A 23,938-nucleotide genomic window follows, 5' to 3' on the forward strand; every position below is an offset into this window, starting at 1 on the left:
AGAGAACTTACAGGTATCTCGTATTTCCCTTAATACTATAAATAAGTCATATTCCATCCCATTTAGTACTTTGAAAGTAGTGCTCAAATATTATAATGCCATTGGTTTTTGCATATTTATCATGCCTTCAGCTATTTTGCTGAGCTTTTCTCTATACAATATTCAGTATTCTCTTGTATTTACTAGATATTTAATTCCACCCATAACTAATAGACTTATCTTTCTTTTTATAATAATTATTCCTTTTCTATGTTTACTGCTATTGCTCATGCTAGAACTTGAAGAATAATACTATTTAAGAGTTGTAAATGGATATCCTTTTCTCTCTGTTTTTTTTTTTTTAATTTATTTGACAAAGAGAGAGAGAGAGAGAAGGAATACAGCGGAGGGAGTGGGAGAGGGAGAGGCAGGCTTCCTGCTGAGCGGAGAGCCCAGTGCGGGGCTCGATCCCAGCACCGTGGGATCATGATCTGAGCCCAAGGCAGATGCTTAATGACTGAGGCACCCAGGCACTCCACCCCTCTGGATATTTAGGAGGATTCCTCTTGTACTTTAATATTAAGTATGATATTGAGTGTTTTGAGATAGAATTCTGTGTCATGATAAGATAACTTTCTATTTCTAGCTCTCAGAGAACTATAAGAAATGGTGCAGAATATTGTCCAATGTCTTCTTGACCTACAAATGTATTTATAGCTATTCTGCTTTTACTATTGTGCAGTATTTCAAATAGTAGTAATGTCTACAAAGAGTCATATGCACATGACCATCTATCACCCACTTTCACCATATCTATCCATTGCTTCATGCTGTTTCTGGTGTTACTGGGGGTTTTTTTTGTTTGTTTGTTTAATTTTATTTTTTCAGTGTGTTACTGTTTTTAAGTGAAACAATACAAGAAGTTGAAGACCCTTTATTGTCCTTTCCGGTCTCACCAGGAAGCCACCTCTGCACTCCCATTCATCAACATTCGTTGATGAGTTTATCTTCTCTCCCCCTTTGGCAGATACTCATGCTTCCAGATGTGTTTGGGTCTGTTTCTGAGCTCTCTGTTCTGTTCTGATTGGTCTCCCTATCCCTGTCCAGTAACCCAATGTCTTACTCATACTGTCTCTTAATAGCCATAGCAGGTTTCCATATCATATAGGACATACCTTCCCACCTCATTTTTCTCCCCAAGTATTCAAATATTTCTTAGCTATTGGTGGGCCTTTACTTTCTCACAGACTTTTATAAAAGTTCATAAAATCCCGCTGAAAATGCTTTCAAAATATCTATTGCAGTTGTATTTAGCGTAAATTAAGCAAAAATAACACATATATCTTTGTATCTTCAGGTTTCTTTTTATGTCATTTATTTTGCAAATTTGGGGGTAATTGTATCCATAAAATACTCACATGTTATCTGTATTTATTCTTAGCTATCTTTATTGCTAATGTTTTTGAGATCCTTAGCTTTTTTTTTATTAATTTCATTTAGCATAACAGAATTCATTATTTATGCACCACACCCAGGGCTCCATGCCATATGTACCCTCCATAATACCCACCACCTGGCTCTTCCAACCTCCCACCCCCGCCCCTTCAGAACCCTCAGATTATTTTTCAGAGACCACAGTCTCTCATGGTTCATTCCCCCTTCTAGTTTCCCTTAACTCCCTTCTCCTCTCCATCTCCATATGTCCTCCATGTTATTTGTTATGCTCCACAGATAAGTGAAACCATATGATCATTGACTCTTTCTGCCTTTACACTACATTGGCTGATTGGTTCTTTCCGGGAGTATAGGAGTGTTGTGGCATGTGTGATTAGAACCCAGACACCAGATCTAAGATACCTGGGTTTGAATCCCAGCTCCCCCACTTCACTAGCTCTGTATCCTTGGGAAAATGATCCAACCTTTCCATGCTTCAGTTTCCTCATTCACAAAATGAGGATATTGAAACCTACCCCCTCAGTGATTATTGTGAGGATTAACTAAATAAATATTTAATTGCTTTTAAGAGTGTATAGCACATAAGCACATATAAATATATTGTATTATTGTTGTCTTTCTTGACTTTGAATTTAGAAAACTTCTTGGCTTTATTTTTTTTCATGGTTTTATTATGTATACAAGTATATTGTCTAAAAAACAGTTTTAGCTTCAGGTTTTGTTTTCTCATTTTTTTTTTTTTAAAAAGAAGCCTATAGCATTGACTTACAATAGAACATAATAGAAAAGTCACGAGGATGATGTATTTGTCATGATCCTTATCTTGAAGTCAATGCTTTCAAGCTTCATCTTAAGAATAAGTCAACTATTGGTTTTTTTAATTTAAAACCATGTTAATAAAACTCCATTTCTATTCAATTTTGTCAAATGCTTTCTCTGCATCCTTATATCTATAAGGCTTTCCAAGTTATACTCAGGCCTCCTCAGTCCTATAATTTTTTAATCTCATTATGCTTAAGAGTACGTTTCGACTTAAATTCTGTTTGATTGGCATTAACATTGTTACATTGACTTTCTTTCGATCAGGATTTGCTGACAGGTCCTTTTTCATCCCTTTATTTTCATCTGATCTGTGATATTTTTAGGAATGCTAACAATCCCTGTGTTTAATCTATTTACATAATCTGTGATTATTTATGTATTTGGACCTTTTTCTTGTTGATGTCATACTCTTTCTTTGTTCCTTTTCCCACTATTTTTCTACTCTTCTGTTGGAATGATTGTGGTTACCGTCATTCTCAAACACATTTTTTTGGCTATTGCTTTATATTTCTAAGCATTTTAGCCAAATTGCTTACTTTTGAACCTCTCCATTCTGCCATCCATCTTGTTACTGTTGTCCGTTGTATTTGTGCGTATGTTCATGTATGTGCACATATTTTGCAGTTACTAGTTGACCATATTTTCTGACATTTTTTCCACTTCCATGCCCACTTCCGTTTCTCTTATGCTGTTTTCCTTCTGGGTTCCTTTTCTTCTTTCTGGTGTACATAATTTCTCAAGCATACCTAGATAGTGATTTTAGTGAGGGTTTTCTGGGGGAGGTAAAGACTTTGCTGGGAAATGCTAAGATAGGGCCTTTCATTCTTCTTTGATAGGTTAGCTAAATATAAAATTTCAGGGTAATGATTATTAGCAATTTGAAGATATCAGGACTCCATTATTTTCCAATGACTGCTATTACTCATGTGTTGTTCCTTTGTAAATAATCTTTTCCCTGATAGCTTTTTAGATTTTATCTTTATTTGTATATTCTTTGTTTCTCTATGATGTGTCTAGGCATGGGTATATATTTAGTTATCATATTTAACACTAAGAGTGCACTTTTAATATGAGTCCACAGGTCTTCAATTCTTGAGTTCTCAGCTAACAATTTTTTTCTTTTTAATTATTTTTTATTTTTTTATAAACATATAATGTATTATTAGCCCCAGGGTACAGGTCTGTGAATCACCAGGTTTACACACTTCACAGCACTCAGCATAGCACATACCCTCCCCAATGTCCATAACCCCACTACCCCCTCCCTATAACCCTCCACCCCCCCCCCAGCATCCCTCAGTTTGTTTTATGAGATTAAGAGTCTCTTGTGATTTGTTTCCCTCCTGATCCCATCTTGTTTCATTTATTCTTTTCCTACCCCAAAAAGCCCCCATGTTGCATCTCCACTTCCTCATATCAGGGAGATCATATGATAGTTGTCTTTCTCCGATTTACTTATTTCGCTAAGCATAATATCCTCTAGTTCCATCCATGCTGTCTCAAATGGCAGGATTTCATTTCTTTTGATGGCTGCATAGTATTCCATTGTATATATATACCACATCTTCTTTATCCATTCATCTGTTGATGAATATGTAAGTTTTTTCAGTAGTTTGGCTATTGTGAACATTGCTGCTATAAACACTCAGGTGCACATGCTCCTTCGGATCACTACGTTTGTATCTTTAGGGTAAATACCCAGTAGTGCAATTTCTGGCTCATAGGGAAGCTCTATTTTCAACTTTTTGAGGAACCTCCCTGCTGTTTTCCAGAGTGGCTGCACCAGCTTGCATTCCCACCAACAATGTAGGAGGTTCCCCTTTCTCCACATCCTCGCCAGCATCTGTCATTTCCTGACTTGTTAATTTTAGCCATTCTGACTGGTGTGAGGTGATATCTCATTGTGGTTTTGATTTGCATTTCCCTGATGGTGAGTGATGTTGAACACTTTTTCATGTGTCTGTTGGCCATCTGGATGTCTTCTTTGCAGAAATGTCTGTTCATGTCCTCTGCCCATTTTTTTTTTTTTTTTGTCCCAGCATAACCGTATTTAAATATTGTGTCCTTGCTAGTCTTTCTATTTCCCCTCCTGGAACTCATATATGATTGCTAAGGTCTCTTAGTCCTCCCCAGCTGTCTCTTAATACTTCCTTATGTTTTAATTTAATTTAATTTTATTTTATTTTAATATTATTTATTTTTTTGATAGAGAGAGACATAGCAAGAGAGGAAACAGAAGCAAGGGGGCGGTTAGGTGAGAAAGAAGCAGGCTTCCCACTGAGCGGGGACCCCGATGCAGGGTTCGATCCTGGGACACTGGGATCATGACCTGAGTTGAAGGCAGACGCTTAACAACTGAGCCACCCAGGCGTCCCCTTGTTTTTGGTTTTGTTTGTTTGTTTTTAAAGATTTTATTTATTTGACAGAGAGGGAGTTATCAGAGAGGCAGGCAGAGTCAGGCAGCCTCCCTGCTGAGCAGAGAGCCTGGTGTAGGGCTTGATCCCAGGACCCTGAGATCATGACCTGAGCTGAGCCACCCAGGTGCCCCCCACCGTGTTTTTGTTTTAAATCCCTTTTCCTTTCTGTGTCAAGTTACATATGCATTATTCAGTATCACCGTCCTTCCTTCACCTATATCAGTCCATTTCCTCTATTTTATTTCCCTAAAAAATAGCTAATATAATTCATTTCCAAGATTTCTTATTTATTCCTTTTCTTATCTACCTGTTTATATTTTGTACCTATTTATTGCATACTTACAATAAAAACATTTTTTTTAAATCTCTGGATATTCTAATCGGCTTCTTTCAAAATTTAGTTCGGACTGTCCCCTAAAATAGTTTTCACTTAAGAGAAATTCCTGCCTGCAGGTGTTGATTGTGTTCAGATTTCTTGACACTTGATTTATTTATGGACTTATTATTTAGACACTCATGTTGAGTAGGATGGTTTTTTTTCCCTTCTCTTTTTCATTCTCTTTTTACTCCTCACTCTTCATTTGGGTCCTTGCTGAATTTCCTGATATAGCACATTAACATTTATTGCCCCAGTCGGAAGTTACTCCAGGCTCTCCTTGGGTCTATTCTACTGTCTGTACTTAAATACCGTGTACTGAGAGCTTATGGCCTCTGCATAGATTCAACGTTTGAATAGACCTAACTCCCTTTCAGAGATCAAAGTCAACATGGAACCAAACTTCTGCTACACAGCTTTTTAAGTGCAGTGTCTTAACAGGGATTTTTCTCACGTATATATTGCCATCCTTGTTTTCTGTGTAGCAAGTCTTTGTCCATTTATGCACCTTTTTTTTTTTTTTTTTTTAAAGATTTTATTTATTTATTTGAAAGATGGAGATCACAAGTAGGCAGAGAGGCAGGCAGAGAGAGAGAGAGAGGGAAGCAGGCTTCCTGCGGAGCAGGGAGCCCGATGTGGGGCTCGATCCCAGGACCCTGAGTTCATGACCCGAGCCAAAGGCAGCAGCCCAAACCACTGAGCCACCCAGGCGCCCCCATTTATGCACCTTTAAAGAAAGGTCAGTAGGAGTGGCTGGCTGGCTCAGTGGACGGAGCGTGCAACTCTTAATCTCAGGGTTGTGAGTTCAAGCCCCATGTTGGGTGTAGAGATTCTTAAAAGTAAAATCTTATTTTTAAAAAACTTGGCAGGTGGCATATTTATTTGATTTTATTAACAATTTGGAATTTTTAAATCTAGTGTTTTCTTCATCTTTCTATCTTGAGTATCTAGCACAGTGAATGGCATGTAGTTATTATTGAATAATTTGTCACTGAACAGAATTAAATCATACTGATTGCTGTGATATTTGATTTATTCTTTTTTTGCATACAACTTAGTGTTTTATGATATAGACTTGATCAGAGTAAAGTAATAGTATGCAGTATTTTTCTTACCTGAATTTTCTCTCCATGGGAGTGGAGTACTAGAGTTCCACCTCCTAAATTTTGGGTCAGAATTACTTAGATTTTTTTTTTATTGTGTTTACCTCTAGAAGGGTCCACATAAGTGCAATTTCAAATTATTGTTGCTTTTATCATTGCTGTTGTCAATAAACGTAATCATAAACTATAGTCTCCACATTGAATACTGGCTAAGAGAGCAAAGATTTTCACGAACTACTATTAGTTAAATAAAACTCTTAAATCTGGAATATATACACTGCAGCCAGTAAGTCCAAATAGTTTAACTCTGTTACTTACTACCTGTAAGTCTCACTCAGAGGGTAGAAAGACTACTATTATCCAAAGGTATTGCTTATTACATGTTTAGGCTGATTTTTTTTTTACATTTTTTTAACATATAATGTATTATTAGCCCCAGGGGTATTTTGAAATCACCAGGTTTACACACTTCACAGCACTCACCATAGCACATACCCTCCCCAATATCCACAGCCACCCTCTCTCTACCCCCCTCCCCCAGCAACCCTCAGTTTGTTTTGTGAGATTAAGAGTCACTTATGGTTTGTCTCCCTCCCAATCCCATCTTGTTTCATTTATTCCTTTCCTACCCCCGAAACCCCCCATGTTGCCTCTCAACTTCCTCATATCAGGGAGATCATATGATAATTGTCTTTCTCCGATTGATTTATTTCGCTAAGCATAATACCCTCTAGTTCCATCCATGTCATCGCAAATGGCAAGATTTCATTTCTTTTGCTTAACCTGACATTTTTCAATGGAAGTGAACTTGTTTGTTAAAGTCAGCCAGTTGACAGGTTTTCAGTAAATCTCAGGTACACAAAGCCAATAATGCTCTTGGGGTTTATCAACTTATCATTATGAATATATGTATTTCCCTATAACAGATATATCTTTAATAATCGAAGTTTTATATGATCTTGGTAGAAGTCTGAATTAGAACGTCTCAAATCACAAGTGCAAACACTATAGATTCAATCCAACTTCAGGCCTGCAAATTAAGTGAAAGCTTGCCTCTTTGACCAAGGGGAACCCTAGGAAGACCCACAAGAAAGGCGTTTGGCTCTTTCTTCACTGCCCCTTGGAAAAGCATTTGGTCTTTGCATAGAGTTTATGCCCTTCCTCTGACGTACAGCATCATTATTTTTTTTTTTTTGGATAGCCATGTTTATCTTTAAATTCTTTATGATTCTGTCCTAGAAGTTGTGCTTAAAGAGTTATTCTCCTGCCCCTTTTTTGTAGTATTTTATGGTCATATTCTCTTTATAATTGATGATTTAATCCATTCAAAAAATATTAGTATATAAAGTGAGGCAAGGACACCATTTATTTCCAAGTGACTTAGTCTTTATCCCATCACTACTTACTAAATAATCTACTTCGATATTGATTTGAAATAAATTACCAAATTTTCATTTATATGCTGAGGTCTCTTTCTGTGCTTTCTGTTGTTTTCATTCATTACTTTGCCACATCCATTTTTTTGTTTGTTTGTTGGGGTTTTCTTTTTTCAAGTTCCAAAAAGGCTTTATTACATGGGGGGTGTGGGGGTTCAGTCCTTCTTGTCTGTCACTTTCTTCATGGCGGTGAGGACATTACTCAGCTCCTCTCTCTTGCTCTTGGTGTGGATGTGTGCCTCCACTCTTTTCTTGATGAACTTGAGGGCGTGCTTGTCCTTGGAGAACTTGAGCAGCTCCATGGCTCACCATTCACAGGGAGCGAAGCCTCCCACCTCTCAGATCATGTCCACATGAACTTGGTGTGCTTGGTGAGGCACCCATGGCGGTGGCAGTGCCCCAGCTTGCTCACCTTCTTAGTCACCTTGTGTCTCTTGTTGAGACCCACGGCCATAGGGTAGCGCAGAGCCATGGCTGGTGCTCCGTAACAGCTCCCGCAGCAGAAGGTTGCCACATAGTTTTAATTCTTAAAATTATAGATAACATCTTTTTAGTTTGGAAGCAAACTTTGCCTCACATTAGTCTGCTTTTAAAATATTTATTGAGGGCACCTGGGTGGCTTAGTTAAGCAACTGCCTCTAGCTCAGGTCATGATCCCAGGGTCCTGGGATGGAGACCCACATAGGGCTCCCTGCTCAGTGGGAGGCCTGCTTCTCCCTGTCCCTCTGCCTGCTCCTTCCTCTGCATGGGTTCTCTCTGTCAAATAAATAAAATCTTTAAAAATAAATACTTTATTTTAAAAATAACAAATAAAATAAAATAGAATATTTATTGACTGCTATTAATTCTATTCCAGGTGAATTTTAGAATCATCTCATTAAGTTGTAAAATTTTTAAAACTATGGAACTTTGATTGCAAATATAGAAAATTTATTAATTAGTGGAGGAGAAATTTGATTTTTTTTATAAATTCCCACACAGAGATATTCTACTTCCCTGTATTTTCTTTTCTTTTACACTTTCTAAAGTATTGTGAGATTTTTAGATGTATGTGTCAGTCAGTCCCTGAAGAAAACTTACTGATTACCAATTATGCACTAGTTAATAAGTCAGGAAGATTTTGGAATTATAGTTGTAAAAATATTTATAAAAATAATAAATCAGCCTCTCCACTCATGGAACTCATAGTCAAGTGGGGAATATAGACATTAAATGAACTCTTACAGATAATTAAATAATTGCCAAGTATGCACAGTGCATGAAGAGGGGAATTATTTATTTGTAGTATTAATACATGATCCCAGAATAATGGCCTGTTCACTTGAGACTATTGAAATGAGAGTGGCATATTTGGGTCTCCTGCTAGATGGTACACTTACAGTGGACTTATAGTGGCTTTCCAGGGAAGGCCCTTCCCTTAGAGCAAAGTGCAGCAACAGTGATAGGTGTTCTAATGGTGAACATAAATATAAATATCAAGGGTTGGCCCACGGGCATGGACTTGGCTTCCCTCCAGATCTCTGGCAAAGACTACATACAGTCTCTTAAATTTTACTGTATTTTATTCTATAGCATATTGGTAAAGATTAGGTGGGGGAGGCTAAATTGTATTGCTTGTCAATTTCTGTGGTATAAATATTCCTTCTATAGCTGATTCCAGGCTACCAATGTGAAGTCAACTGGCTTGTAAAAAATCCTGATGATTTAATAGTTGATCTGTCAGGTGAGCTCCAGTATACCATTGGAACCTGCCCCCCATCCCCCACCTCAAGGTCCTGTCCTTTGGTTTCTGCTTAACTGCACCTCCTCGAAAGTCATGCCTCAACCCTGGTCAGTCTTGTCTATTCCCTCAAGATTTTTGGAAGGCATACATTTTACCCTCTTATTTTGCACGTTATGCCATAACCTGACTTCTGCTCTCCTCAAAGGATAAATTTTGTTGTGAACACCTTAATTTAGATGTTAAAAGAGAACAAAACTTAATACTATTTCTTTTCCCTTTTCTTCTTGCTATAACAATCCATTTTGCCCTGAGGCAATGAAGGTGCTGCTAACTGACAAGGGAAAGAGTCAGGAAATTCCGACAATCACAATGATTAATATTTTAAAAGCTTAGCTTACTGCTTAGAATCAATGGATACCTTTCATAAATCCATGGATAGAATAAGTTATTTAACCAGTGCCCACTGATTGGTTAAAACATGTGGTAAATCTGTGCAGGGAAGTCTCCTCTTATTTTACTCAGGGGAGAGAGGTTCATAAGGGATCATCCTCTGATCAGCCATTTCATTCTCTCACCCAAGGAAATGTCTGGGGAGTTGTAGGCACTCGCTTTATGTCCGAAAACTGCCGAGTCACTGTGTGTGTCTGTCCTTGGGAAGTGGTCAGATTCATCATGAAGCTCAGTATAATGGTAATGAAAGACATATTTGGAAGCACAACAGAAGACATCTCAGGAAACTTCATTCCTTCATTCCCCTTGGTCTCAGGCTAATTTTGACGTGGAGGTAATAAAAATGAAGTACAGAGATGCTACAAAGCCCCTGTCTCCAATTTTTTGACCAGTGAAAGGTAGACTGGCTTTCCTTATATCTCAAATTTTCTTTGGATCTGGGTTCTTGCATTGGTGATGTAAACAGGCTTTCTGTCAGCTTTTCTGAAGATGTTCCAGTGGCCTGCAGGCTGATTTTCTGAGTCAATGATGGATGAAAACTTGGAGGCTTTGTTTCTTATGCCCATTTAGCTTTCAAGGAACAGATCAAACTGAGCTGTCGGACAGCTAGACTTTTATTTTTTGAACACTAGAGCCTGTTTATAGCAATGCTACAGTTAGAATTTTTAAAAAATTTTATTATTATCTATTAATCTATCACAGCTGCTAACTCAGGAAATGAATGGGTGAGCTCTGGTGTGCTGCCTTGGCCAACGGCTCTGTTCCAAGGAATCCCGAGGGGCCTAGACAAATCAGAAGCAAAGCTCCTCACTGGATTTGTCAACACCACTGCCCAACAAACTCAGATAAACTCATGATAAGAGAAGCCAATAACTCAAGAGACAGGGTTTGGAAAAGAGAAAGGCAGAAATTTATTTCGGGTGCTGGCTGCTGGAGGAGGTGGCAGATTCAAGTCTTAACAAATGACCTCTGCACCAGTAAGATGGACACCTAGAGTTTTATAAAGAAAGATTAGGGGCAGGGGGTTACATGAAGAGAGCGGGTAGAGCATGCGATCATAGATGAGGGTCAGGAGGTCATGGTCAGGATCACGGGCAGGGAAGGGGACCTGTGAGGTGAAGTCTTCCAGACATTCCATTGCTATCAGTGCTTTGTGGTCTGGTGTCTGGAATGTTTAAAACGTGTGGTAAGAAATAAGCATAGAGGATTTTAGTTGGAGCATGAGTTAAGCTGTCTTATCTATTTCTGGTTTTAATTGTTGGAGCCTACAGTTGAGCAAGAGGGCTCACTAACAGCATCCCTTATTTTTCATCTCCGGTCCTTCCTGAAGGCAGCTTACTTCTTATGGCTAGAACTCTGAAGACCTTTTCCCTCTTAATCAAAAAAGAGAAAATGGGATGGAATAGGGTGACTCAGAATTCAGCCCTACCTCTAACCACGTACTCATTCATCCGGAGAGAGGCAATAAATAACATTGTTGGATCTTAGCAAGACTGTCTGGAATAATCAAAGAACCTGTGTCGAAACAGCCCACCCCGCTGACTTAGCAGGGCCTTCTCGTTCTTGCTACTCTGCTGATTGATGTTGACTACAGGACGGAGTTGAGATTGTCGAGTTTCTTTCTTGGATAGCATTCAGTAATGGTGCACTGTCCCAAATAGCCCAGCCTAAAATTTTTCCAATAAAATTATCTTCATGCAAGATTTCCAGACCCTTTTCCCACTTGCCCTGGTTGTATTCTTTGTACATATTGCTCTGGTGTTCAGCACTCCAAGGCATTAGTAGATATGAACCAAAAAGAACAGATGGGAGGGGCGCCTGGGTGGCTCAGTGGGTTAAACCGCTGCCTTCAGCTCAGGTCATGATCTCAGGGTCCTGGGATTCAGTCCCGCATCGGGCTCTCTGTTTGCCTGCTTCCCTCTCTCTCTCTGCCTGCCTCTCCATCTACTTGTGATTTGTCTCTGTCAAATAAATACATAAAATCTTTAAAAAAAGAAATAAAAAATAAAAATTAAAAAAAAAAAGAACAGATGGGAGACAAATGAGATAAATGTGTAGATGCCATATGTGAAAAGTTGCCTTCTTCTATGCATGCTGTTTTGCCAGTGCTCCTTCTAAATTATGGCATCCCTGGTTTGATAGAACATAGTGAAGAACACTGTTTATTCATGACCCCAATGATCTGGCTATTAAATAGTTTGCCTACTGACTGGGCTAAATACATTGATCTGCTCATCTTTACTTACTACCAACAGTATGATTAATAGTAATTATAATAATTATTGTTATACCAACTAAATATAAATATTATTATACCACCTAAATATTATTATACCACCTAAATATACCACCTAAATATATTATACCACCTAAATAAAAAAAATTATTATACCACCTAAATAAATATATTATACCACCTAAATATACCATATACCATATGAAAAAATTTCTTGAGCCCCTTTCATGTGATACCTAACTCGATGAGGTAGATAATAATAGGAATATATCTTTTACCAAATGAGGATATAATTTACAAAGGCCACATATCTCTTGAGTCAGGAATCCAGGAATGGCTGTAATATATTGCCAAACTCTTCCAGAGTATTTTTCCTTATATTTATTTATTTACTTATTTGAGAGAGAGCACAAGCAGGGGTAAGGAACAGAGGGAGAGGGAGAAGCAGACTCCCTGCTGAGCAGGAAGCCCAATGTGGGGCTCAATCCTGGGACCCTGAGATCTTGACCTGAGCTGAAGGCAGATGCTTAACCGACTGAGCCACCCAGGTGCCCCTTTCCTCATATTTCTTTCAATCAGTTAATTTTAGACTTTAAAGTAGATGCTTTTAAAAACCATAATGTTTGGGGAGAAGTCAAGATGGCGGAGAAGTAGCAGGCTGAGACTACTTCAGCTACCAAGAGATCAGCTAGATAGCTTATCTAAAAATTGCAAACACCTGCAAAAACCATAATATTTGCATACCTTACTATAAATCTGTGGACTTTTTATTGGATTTAACATGCTAAGATATTGGTAAATCCAAATATCTAATTCCCATCTGATACAAACATGAAATTACTTTACAAGCTGTTTGATATAATCATGCAGGTACCTCACCTCACCAAAAAGTTGCACTGAGATGGCAGAAAACATGAAAATGGGACGTGGGGGGGAGGCAGTCCGTAGTGTGTTGAAGACAGGGAGGGTGTTGAGGAAACCACAACAGGAATGGATTTGAGGACGATACGAAGCATATGGATCCAGAAGACAATCAATCTGAATTAAGGAGCCCACATCCCAGGTACAAGCAAAATATAAGATTCTAAAAAGAAAATTAGAAGCAGAAGTGAGCCCATGGGCTATAGCCTGCAAATTAATCAAAGTTCTATGGAACCACTGATCTTAACTTGCATAGTAGCTGTTTCCAGTCCGCCCCCAGAATAAAGCTGTGACCACAGCTTTTCAGTTCGGGAGGTTACTAGGGAAAGCACAGCAGAGAAAAGTAAAGTTGTTAGGCAGATCTCAGTCCATGCGTTCTCCACCGATAACATTTTCTACTGATTTAGTCCCCTCCCCGCTCACTGGTACTGAGGGGGACACCCTTCCAAATGGAGACTTCGCTTCTACCTGTACATGTCTCCTGCAAAAGTGTGACCTGTATTCGGTTTTCAGAGTCTCTCATATGTCCAGAGTTTCTTAAAAAAAAAAAAAAAATAAGCACCTTAAAATAATCAGGATGCCAAAGGGACATATCTTGGGGTGGCAAAATTTGCTTCCCTACCCTTTGAAATCCTCAGAACATACTAAGGCAGTATGCTCTTCTCAATAAATGACAATGAGAGCCCTGTAGTTAACAGTATTATCAGTGTAGACAGAAGGGCATTTAATGAAAATATTGGTTTTATTGCATGTGTTATCCCCTTGGTTTTCATCATCTATTTTATTTGGAACATTATCTGTACTTTGTAGATTATTGAAATGTTTACTTATTGGAATATTGTATATTAAAATATATTTGGGGGTACCTGGGTGGCTCGGTTAAGCCTCTGCCTTTGGCTCAGGTTATGATCCCAGGGTCCCGGGATCGAGCCCCGCATTGGGCTCTCTGCTCTATGGCTAGCCTGCTTCCTCCTCTGTCTCTGCCTTCCTCTCTGCTTACTAGTGATCTCTGACAAATAAATAAATAAATAAGTCTTTAAGAATATATATATTTAAAAGGGATTCTTATCTAGTTAAAAGTCTGTGATTAATATCTTTTAATATTGGGAGTTTTATGAATTAGCCTTGAGGTTGCTGAAAAACAAAAGTTAACTGAGTAAATCTTAAAATCTAATTGGCTTTATTAAATGATTCATGAACCAGGCAGCATCCCATCTAGCAAGCGGAGGGGAGCTCAGAGGAATTGCACAACATTTTTATAGAATAAGGGTGGGGGCAAGAAAGCTACTAACAGAAGAAAAGGTTTTTCCAGACAAGGTAACTTTCCCTGAGAGGGAAGAATAGGGGGTCGTATCAGGCAGATCACTTCATCTTCCTTTCGGGGAGGGGGTGATAGAGAGGGGCCATGCGACAGACCTTTGCCTCTGATGGGAAAATTCGTGACTGGTTCAGGTTGAGACTAAGACTATTATTTCTGGGTGAAGTTGAAAATGCAGTAAGATTCGCTACTAATCACCAGTTTGGGAATTCATCCTAAGTGGCACCATTTTGGGCCTGTGGTTTTGTAACTGGGGCATAGGGGAGTGAGAGCCCCTGGGTGCAGGGTCCCAAACAGACCGTATTCGGAACTCACTGCTGATAAAATCCGAAGGCAGAGAAATGAGTGGTGGTGAAACCAGAAAGGAATTGATTTCAGTGAGGCCAACACCAGGAAGACAGTAGACTAACATCTCAAAGACTGTCTCCAAAAAGTCAGTAATACTTCCAGGTTTATACAACAAAATATGGGGCAAATGTGGATGGGCATGTGTAGGTTAAATCCCTCATTGTCTTGGAGTCAGTTACAGGCAGGGTCTTGCTGGCTCTGGGCAGACACTATGGCTTGACAGAGTAGCGTCTGTCTCCTCCTGCTCCAAGCCCCAAGCTGGAAAGAAGAACCCAAGCAGAAAAGTTTGAGGTCAAAACAGAGACAGCCCAAGTCCTCTTTCAGTTTTCTTGTTTTCTTTTTAACAACATCATATGTTTTAAACTATTACTCATTTATAAACAACTGAAAACAATTTATTTTTTTTATTCTTTTTTTTTTTTTTTTTTTGTATTTAGGATTTGGAAATATCTCACCACGCACAGAAGGGGGAAAAATATTCTGTATCATCTATGCCTTACTGGGAATTCCCCTTTTTGGTTTTTTGTTGGCTGGAGTTGGTGATCAACTAGGGACCATATTTGGAAAAGGAATTGCAAAAGTGGAAGATACATTTATTGTAAGTATAATAGCCTTTTAACTACGTATGTTGTTTAAATTTTTTTAAATTTTTCTAACACCTCAGGTATGGGTAGACAATCAAGTTATTGGGTTTTCCATAACCTTTTCTATGTACTTCTATTAGCATGTAACTCACTCCGTATTTTTGTAATTAATTTGAATGAGTAAATTAGTGCCTGGGGAAAAAAACAAAAATATGCAGAAATAAAGTAGAAATCTGACAATCCTAGCTTCCAATGCCAGATGTCTTGACTTGCTGTATTCTCTTAAGCTAGTTATTTTACCCTGAAATCTCCATTTTGTCGTTTATACAATATGAATAATGGTACTGGCAATGCAGAGGCACTTTGAGAGTTAGAGATAATAAATAAAAGCTTGGGGCACCTGGGTGGCTCGGTCAGTTAAGTGTCTTGTGACTCTTGGTTTTGGCTCAGGTCACGATCTCAGGGTAGTGAGACAGAGCTTCTAGTCGGGCGCCTCACCCAGGACAGAATCTGCTAAAGAATCTCTTCCTCGTGTGCCTGGGTGGCTCAGTGGGTCAAAGCCTCTGCTTTCCGCTCAGGTCACGATCCCAGGGTCCTGGGATTGAGCCCTGGGATTGAATTTATCCCTGCTGAGCAGAGAGCCTGCTTCCCCTTCTCTCTCTGCCTGCCTCTCTGCCTATTTGTGATCTCTGTCAAATAAATAAATCTTAAAAAAAAAAAAAAAAGATTCTCTCCTTCCCATTCTACCTCCCCACCTCCCCTCTCCACCCCACCCCACTGCTGCTTATTTGCATGCATTCTTTCTTTCTGTCTCTCAAATAAGTAAAAATTTAAATTAAATAAATACATACATACATACATACATACATACATACTTAACATAGCTAGTAAATAACTGACAGTGTTTTCTAATTTAAAATTTGCTTTGGTACCTTTGTTTATTGCTGGTGGTGTTCTAAATTTATATAGCCCTTTTGTGAAGGACATTTTATTTAGCAAACATGATAAAAGTGATCATATACTTCAATTCAGTGATGTCACTGATAGAAACTTTTCCAAGGGATGTAATTTAGTAGAACCAAAAGTAATATACATGTCTTAAGATGTTCATGGCTGTATTATACTCAACAGAAAAGGATAAGTAAAATGAAAATGCTTTTATTAGAATGGTAAATGAAAAATAGTAATAATGCCACAATGATTACACGTTTTTATTCCTGAAGAAAATGACCAAGAAAATAGTTGCACGAGAGGAGGGGTTGTAAAGAAGGTGTTACTACCATCACCTCTATTACAAATACATTTTATTTACTCTTCAAAAATATCTTCATCTCTTCACAGACATTTCAACAAAGTATTTTAAATGTAGTTCTCCTGATAAAATAAGACTACTGAGTATTGGTTTTTCAATTTATAGTTACAGTTTTTAGCATTAGTTATGTTTCCAGTTCCAAATTCACTCTTAGATATTTCTATAGTTGAAGAAGGTTGAAAAGACAGCTGTAGTGGAAAGGTGTTTAAGATTCAGCCTTGCCTATCTGTCAGGTTTGATTTATTTAGTTGTATAGTTTAAGGCCATAGAACAGAAAGACAATTCATCTGGTTCACGGAGGAATTAACTATGGACTTTAGGTCCGTTAGTATTTCAGTGTAATCGGTAGAACAATGATAGGAAAACACAGGAGTGAGGAGGAAATTTTTCATAAAATTAATCATTTTTCGCAATTACCAATACAAACTATTTTGTCCATGGGTCAGTTTTGTCTATTTTTATATATTTCTAGAATCTGTTTGGCCCGCAGTCAGTAGTATGCCTACAGAATAGAAATATTTCCAAAGTAAACCAGGTAAGCAAAGAATGATGTACAACTGAAACTGTATTCTCAGAGCAAATGTCATTTATTTCAAAAGCATTTTGCCTGTTGTAAAGCTATGTGCACCGTCATTGGTATTGATTGTTTTGAGTTCTTCGTGTTATGCCCAATTTTTATAAGACAACTGAACATTCATTATAAGAGGGAAAAAAATAACAACCTCACTTGCGAATTTGCTGAGAACAGGGTCTTAGGTACGCCCATGATCAATACATCTCAATCAGTGTCTCTCTCTTGCTCTCTCTGCTCTCATCCTTAGAAGTGGAATGTTAGTCAGACCAAGATTCGCATCATCTCAACGATCATCTTTATACTGTTTGGCTGCGTACTCTTTGTTGCCCTGCCCGCGATCATATTCAAGCACATAGAAGGCTGGAGTGCCCTGGATGCCATTTATTTTGTGGTCATCACTCTAACCACCATTGGATTTGGTGACTACGTGGCAGGTAAGTGTTTTTCCTGGCAACAACCCTGCTCTCCTAACCCATGTCCTTTAGTTAGATCTTTCACTCAGGTTTGCAACACAACCCAGTGTCTGTCTTAGTTTCCCAAGCCTGCTGTCATGAGACAAGTGCCCCAAAACTGGGGGGCTTTAAACAAAAGAAATTCATGGCCTCACCGAATTTCAAAATCAAGAGGACTACTGAAACATGGTCCCTCTGAGACTCTAAGTGGAACCCCACCTGGCCTCTTCCAGCTGTGGAGGAGGCCATGCGTCCTTGCCTGTCCTGCCCCATTACTCCCATCTCTGCTTACGACATCACGTGACATTCCTTCTCTCTGTGTCTCTGTCACTGTGTCCAGATTTCCCTTTTCTTACACAGACACCAGTCATACTGGACAAAAATTCGCCACTGTACTCCAGTATGAGTTCAGATGAACTAATTACATCTTTAGATGTTCCGAGGTACTGGGGATTAGGATTTGAGCATACCGTTTTGGAAGACCATTTCATCTATAACAGGGACAGAGAGACGAAAGAAAAGTCATTCTGGGACATTGGAGGTAGGCAGAAGGGTGCAGTTGGAACATTTATTTTCATTCTAGAAAAGAAATTTGAGTTGCTGTTGTTCAGAATCTTATATTTGCACCCTAATTTCAGAAACCAGACAATCTGCCTCTAATTTTTGTTTTTTATGCATTTATTTTTCTTTTACTGTTAGACAAATTCGAGTTTATCTTTGCTCTTTTTACTTAAGCCTTTTCATGTCGCAGTTTTACACCTGCAAACTTCAGAAGATGTTCTAAGCTACTTAAACCCTTCTTTTCTGTAAGATATTTATCTCATTTAATTTTCAGTTCTCAGGACAGTATTTTTTACATTTACCAGTATCCACACTTTTTATTCATGTTTTTTGGTATTTCCTTTTCTACATGTTATTACAATTGCAGTTTGCTCTATTGTTGTATCTCTTGGGTCTTAACTTCTATGACTTTAACTCCCTCTTTACCATTTATATTATCCAATTATCATATTGTTCTAATTCCAATTTTAAATAAATTATAATAACAGTGGTAAAAGTAAGCACAGTGGCATTCTATCTTGGATCATTTTGACCAGCTCTTGAAAATCTAAACCATTCTTTTTTAGAAAATCCAATTTCCAGTATTAGAAAACTTGCTAACCATATAGTAGGAATGTGCCCTTAAACTTCATAGGATAAACTCACCAGCCTAATTTAGCTTTACGAGAGTTTTATACTTTCTGGCTGTTCACTCTTCTTTCTTGTTTAAGAACTTTCCCAAAGTTCTTAAATGTTTTCAGAGAAAAAATATTTTGCACAGTTCTATAAAATCTCAGAGAAGGCTGATAGTTCATCTGTTTCTACTGATCTGTTAATTATGGTTTAATCTGGCAAAGCCTAGACTGCTCTTGAGGATGCACATGCTTTCATGAAGGAAGCGAATTTGTAGTTCCTTACAGGAAGACAAATTTCTGCCCTAAAACACCCATTTTTCTATCTCTGAGGGTGTATGGTTAGCTTAAGTCGAAGTGGAAAAATGCGTTCATGTAGGAGAAAGTAAGACACAGTGAGATGATAACAAGAGTCAGACTTGTGATATGCTAACCTTGGCCTCTTGCACTACTTTATAAATATCATTAACAAGGTCTGTAATATATAGGCCTGTGTTATTTTAATTTTTAATAGCAATGCAACATTTTATTTATTTTTCAGCTTTGTTGAGATATAATTGAAAATAAAATTTAAGGTGGCTCAGTGGGTTAAAGCCTCTGCCTTTGGCTCAGTTCAGGACCCCGGGATCGAGTCCCACACAGGACTCTCTGCTCAGCAGGGAACCTGCTTCCCCCTTTATTTCTCTGCCTGCCTCTCTGCCTACTTGTGATCTCTGTCTGCCAAATAAATAAATAAAATCTTAAAAAAAAAAGAAAATTTAAAATACTGAAAGTGTACACATGGTGATTTGATATAAGTATACATTAAGAAAGGATTCCCACTGTCTATTAATTAACACATTAACATATCCATCCTTTCAATTAGCTCTCTTTTGAGGGAGTGGGGAGGGGTAAGAACATTTAAGTTCTACTCCTAACAGATTTCAGTAATAAAATACAGTGCACGTGTATTTGAAGAAATTGACAGACTCCATCAGTCTAGTATGTGTCCTGAGCTGGTAAAAACAAAAACAAAGAAACCCTCAAAGATTATTTAAAAAAAAAAAAAAAGTGGGTGGAATCCTAAAATAATGTTGTATTTGTGACCCCATTATAGAGTGGCTTAGAAAAAAGGAACAAATATTTTTACTTTATGGTTTTGTAGAAGATTGAAAAATAATCCCCTTTTAAAAAAAAGATTTTTTTTATTTATTTAGAGAAAGAGGGAGAGAGTGATGCACGTACAAACTGGGGGGAGGGGCAGAGAGAGACACCCCGCTGAGCAGGGAGCTCCGGGAGGGGCTTGATCTCACAACCCCTCATGACCCTCTCAGATCATGAGCTGAGCCAAAATCAAGGGCTGGAGGCTGAACCCACTGAGCCACCCAGACGCCCCACCTATTCTTTTTTTAAACTTGACCTCAAGAGATCAGCACTTTGAAACTAGCTAGATCATATGGGTCTCTTCATAGCCACTCGAATAGAAGAGCAGTTCACTAAGAACGTCTTGTGTGTATGAGTGGAGACCCCAAATCCAGAGTCCTGACAGAGCACTGTAGGGGAACATGGTTGCAAAATGATACTTGTGACATTGTCATCTAATAAACATCTTGATTATTACTAAGATTTTATTCTGTCACGCCCTTGCTAAGCCCATTACTGGGATTTTATTTTTATTTTGCAGAGGAAGCAATAGAAAGCATTAGAGATATGCTTTGCTAAAAATTAGCAAAGGAAGGATTAAAGTGGCAAATGCTGAGAAAGATAATGTAGAGCAGAGTCCTTACCTACCAAGCAGGTCCCTGTGCCCAGGGAGCAGTTTTGGAAGGAGATGTGGCAAAGGCTGGTAGGAAATGTGTTCTCTTAGCAAGATTCTTTGGAAAAAAACAAAAACTTTGAGTTCTTTTTTTAAGGAGCTGGGAAAAGAATTGCCTTGCTTAATTCAATAGAGTACACACAGTGTTTCCTTCTGGGTAGCTTGTGGCTAAGCAGCAGAAGTCAGCTACTGAGCAAAAGGCAAGCATCCCATCTGGGAAGCTGCAGTTGTTCCCTTCGTAGAACCTTCCCCTTTGAGATTCCACATCACTACAGATAGTACTGTCACTTAACCTTGGTATCTTCGCCAAGGAAAAGCAGGAGGCAGTGCTCTAACTTGAATCTTCTCGCCTTTCTATTGGGCTGTGAATACCACAAGAACAGAGATGCGCACCCAGCCATGCACCCTCACCGTCCCATGCCCTTCTCACACCTGCCAGCCCTGCTCTGAATGCAGTGAAGGTTCAGTCACAATTGGTGTATGGAACTCCTTGGAAGATCAATTAAAGAACATACTCTTCAGACTGATGTTATTAAAGGAGGATAAGTACATCGTGGAAAATGATGTATGAATGTTTAGGCTACACATTGTCATCTTGGTGTGATTATTACAAGCATCTTGTGATGTTTTAGACCACAGCTCTGAAACAGCCCATCTCTAGGGTATAAGCAAGAAAGTCCATGCCAGGTATATTTTCTGTCATGGGAGGCAAACAGGACAACTCCTGCTTCTGTGTATTTTTAAACCTCATTCCTTATTTTTTCTTCTTATGTCGTAGTGTTCATGATGTAATATATAAGAGCATCATAGGTTGTTTTTGTTGTTGTTGTTTTTGTTTTTTTGAGAGAGAGAGAGAGCAGGAGCAGGGAGAGAGGGCAGAGGGAGAAGGAGAGAGAGAATCTTAAGTAGGCTCCACACTCTGCAAAGTGCCTAATGTGGGGCTCGATCTCATGACCCTGAGATCATGACCTAAGTTGCAACCAAGAGTCAGACACTTAAGCGTCTGAGCCACCCATGCACCCCAAGCATAACAGACTTCTAATTTATAAACAAACACACATTTAAATGTGTGTGTGCAAAACCTTTTCACTGTTGGTAATATTGAAACAAAAGCATTTACAGACCACTAGTAAAGACAGGATAGACAGGGCTCAAGTTTCATTGTATATGTGACTGAAAACAGGAATTCCGCATTTAGTAGTTTTTCTGCAGCAAAAGACCTGGAAAATTTAATTCTATATTCATATGTATGCAAGGAAGGTGTTTTAGTGGCTGGTTGATTACCTTAGTGGTTGGTGTGTGCTCCTTCCAAATGGGTTGTTTTGTTCGTTCACTAGCTCTCCATGTTCTAGAACTAAAAGAACCCAGGAGGCCACAGGCAACTCCCACGCTTACTTTATACATGAATAAACAGATCCCTATTACTAAGAATACTGCTTGCACATAGTAACCCATCCTAAAAGGCGAAGAGAGGCAAACTCAATTATTTAGCAAAAAGTGTTATTTACTTGATTTTAGCAGCACCTGTAATTTATAGTCATATTACACAGGGAAGTTAAAGTAACTTTAACGACAAAAATTACTTTTGAGAATTAACTTAATTTCCTATGGTCTGTTTCTTAACTTTTGCTATATCATTTTTCATGTAATGAAAGGTCTGGTGATAAATTGTTAAATCATGCTTACCTTGTAGACTGAGAGCTAAATCAGTTTTTCATTAAAACCTAAGAAGTAATATTAATTATGTGGAAATGTGTGACAGATTGAATTCTATTTATACAGGCTTGCCTCTATGACTAGTCTTCCAGGTCCACGGTTTTTGTTTTTGTTTTGTTTTTTCAAATGATGATTCTTCAAATTTGGAGAGAAGTCAATTAATTACCAAATATAATGCAATTTAAAATTCTTTTCCAAAGCCAGTATCTCTTTATATATGCTCTTGGGATAGAAGTGGGCCAGGCAAGCTGAGAGAAAACATGTCTACATCTTGTTTAGAAGCTACCTAAAGAAGGCCTCAAAAAACACCCCTTTTCATAAACCAGGTTTGTTCATAAGACATAATTTGAATGAGTGAAAACCAGATGAAAATTTATATTTCAAAAAGCAGTGTCCTCATATTACCTATTCTTCTAATAAAAAACAAAAATTTTAGCCAAAAATTTAGATGTTCTGAGAAATCCTCATGGTTAATTTTATGAAAACACATTTTCCATCACAGCATAAATTTAATTAGCCATCCAAATATATCTTCTTGGAATTTGGATTAGTGAAATTTAGTATTTTTCATTGAATAATGAAATTTTCCATATCTCACAGGTAGTTATGGAAGGTGTAGGGGCCAAGGGCACGCTGCCCCCAAGATGGGCCACTTTAGCACAAAGATTATTTCACATTAAAAGTAATCAAAATGCAATAGAAGCAGGAAAAGCTCTCTGCCTCCCCCTCAGCTGCCTGAATACATTTCTCTGGAAATGACAGTCTATACCAGGAAAAAAGCTTAACAGAGACTCCCGTTTACCTAAGAAATTTTCCTGTAGAATAGGGCAACCTTTGTTTTTCCAAGTATCTCCTCTCACCCTCCCGGTAATGGCCTTCTTCCGCTTTGTGTCCTCATACCCCTACCCCTCTCCTTGTTCATAAAAGCTTCATTGTCTTTGGAATTTCCTATCTCTATGGATTCCCTGCCCGTATACCTATTCAATCTGATCCCCCCCCCCCCGTTGAATATGTCTCATGTCAATTTGGTTCTAAGTCTAGCTAGAAGGACCATAGGGCAGGGGAAGGTCTTCCTCCATGACCAAAGCTTACTGAGTTAATAGGCTTTAGGCTTAGTATCTTATGCTCCTCTATACAGAAAATACAGTTTAGGATTTTCCAAGGTAAAATTTTTCTGGCACTTTTTTACTTTTACTAAATTTTCAAATTTTCACAGTTGTATAATCACTTGTCCTCACATTCTTCTTTTTAACTTGGGAAGAACATATTTATCTATCTCATATTAAGAATGAAGTTTTCTTGGAATTATGTTTTCAAAGTCATTATCGGAAAGGAAGATTTTAGTAAGCAGACTATTGCTTTTCCCTACAACTGAAAACATGACTCATTCGGTGGAGTGCTCAGAGCTTGCTTAATGGAGGGGAATTTTATCATGAAAACATATAAATTTCTGTTGGAAAATCATGGCAGGTGTTTTGGTTCAAACCAGTTCTAGCAGAGACCCTCTAGAAAACAGTTGCTGGTGTTGCCTGAAGGTTTTGCAACTGTGTCAGTGGCCAGTTCTTAAACTTGCTATTATTGAGCTGATCAGTAACAGTAAAAATTTGCCAGAAATTCAACAGATAAGAAGGAAAGTAGCTGATGAAGAGTGAGGTCTATGGGGGACCAGTCACCCCACCACCCAATGTCTCAGAAAAATCACTTTTATCAGAAAGGGAGGGTTTATGTGACTCCCAGGGAGATGTATTA

General features: G+C 38.3%; 1 protein-coding gene and 1 pseudogene across 7 annotated transcripts in view; one reads left to right on the forward strand and one right to left on the reverse strand.

The window, feature by feature from the left end:
• The window catches only part of KCNK2 (potassium two pore domain channel subfamily K member 2), a 223,394-nt gene that overhangs the window by 132,388 nt on the left and 67,068 nt on the right, over positions 1-23,938 (forward strand). For all 6 annotated transcript variants that reach the window (XM_082701753.1, XM_082701756.1, XM_082701755.1 and 3 more), the window contains exons 4-5: positions 15,022-15,182; positions 17,302-17,488. In XM_082701753.1, the coding sequence (XP_082557879.1) occupies positions 15,022-15,182; positions 17,302-17,488 (348 nt within the window). The remainder of the gene's footprint in view (positions 1-15,021; positions 15,183-17,301; positions 17,489-23,938) is intronic.
• LOC309849705 (large ribosomal subunit protein eL36 pseudogene) lies at positions 7,744-8,060 on the reverse strand (annotated as a pseudogene). Its single transcript has one exon. The product of its transcript is annotated as a large ribosomal subunit protein eL36 pseudogene (transcript).

The sequence above is a fragment of the Mustela nivalis genome (assembly GCF_964662115.1).
Source record: "Mustela nivalis genome assembly, chromosome: 16".
In the NCBI taxonomy this organism is placed as follows: domain Eukaryota; kingdom Metazoa; phylum Chordata; class Mammalia; order Carnivora; family Mustelidae; genus Mustela; species Mustela nivalis.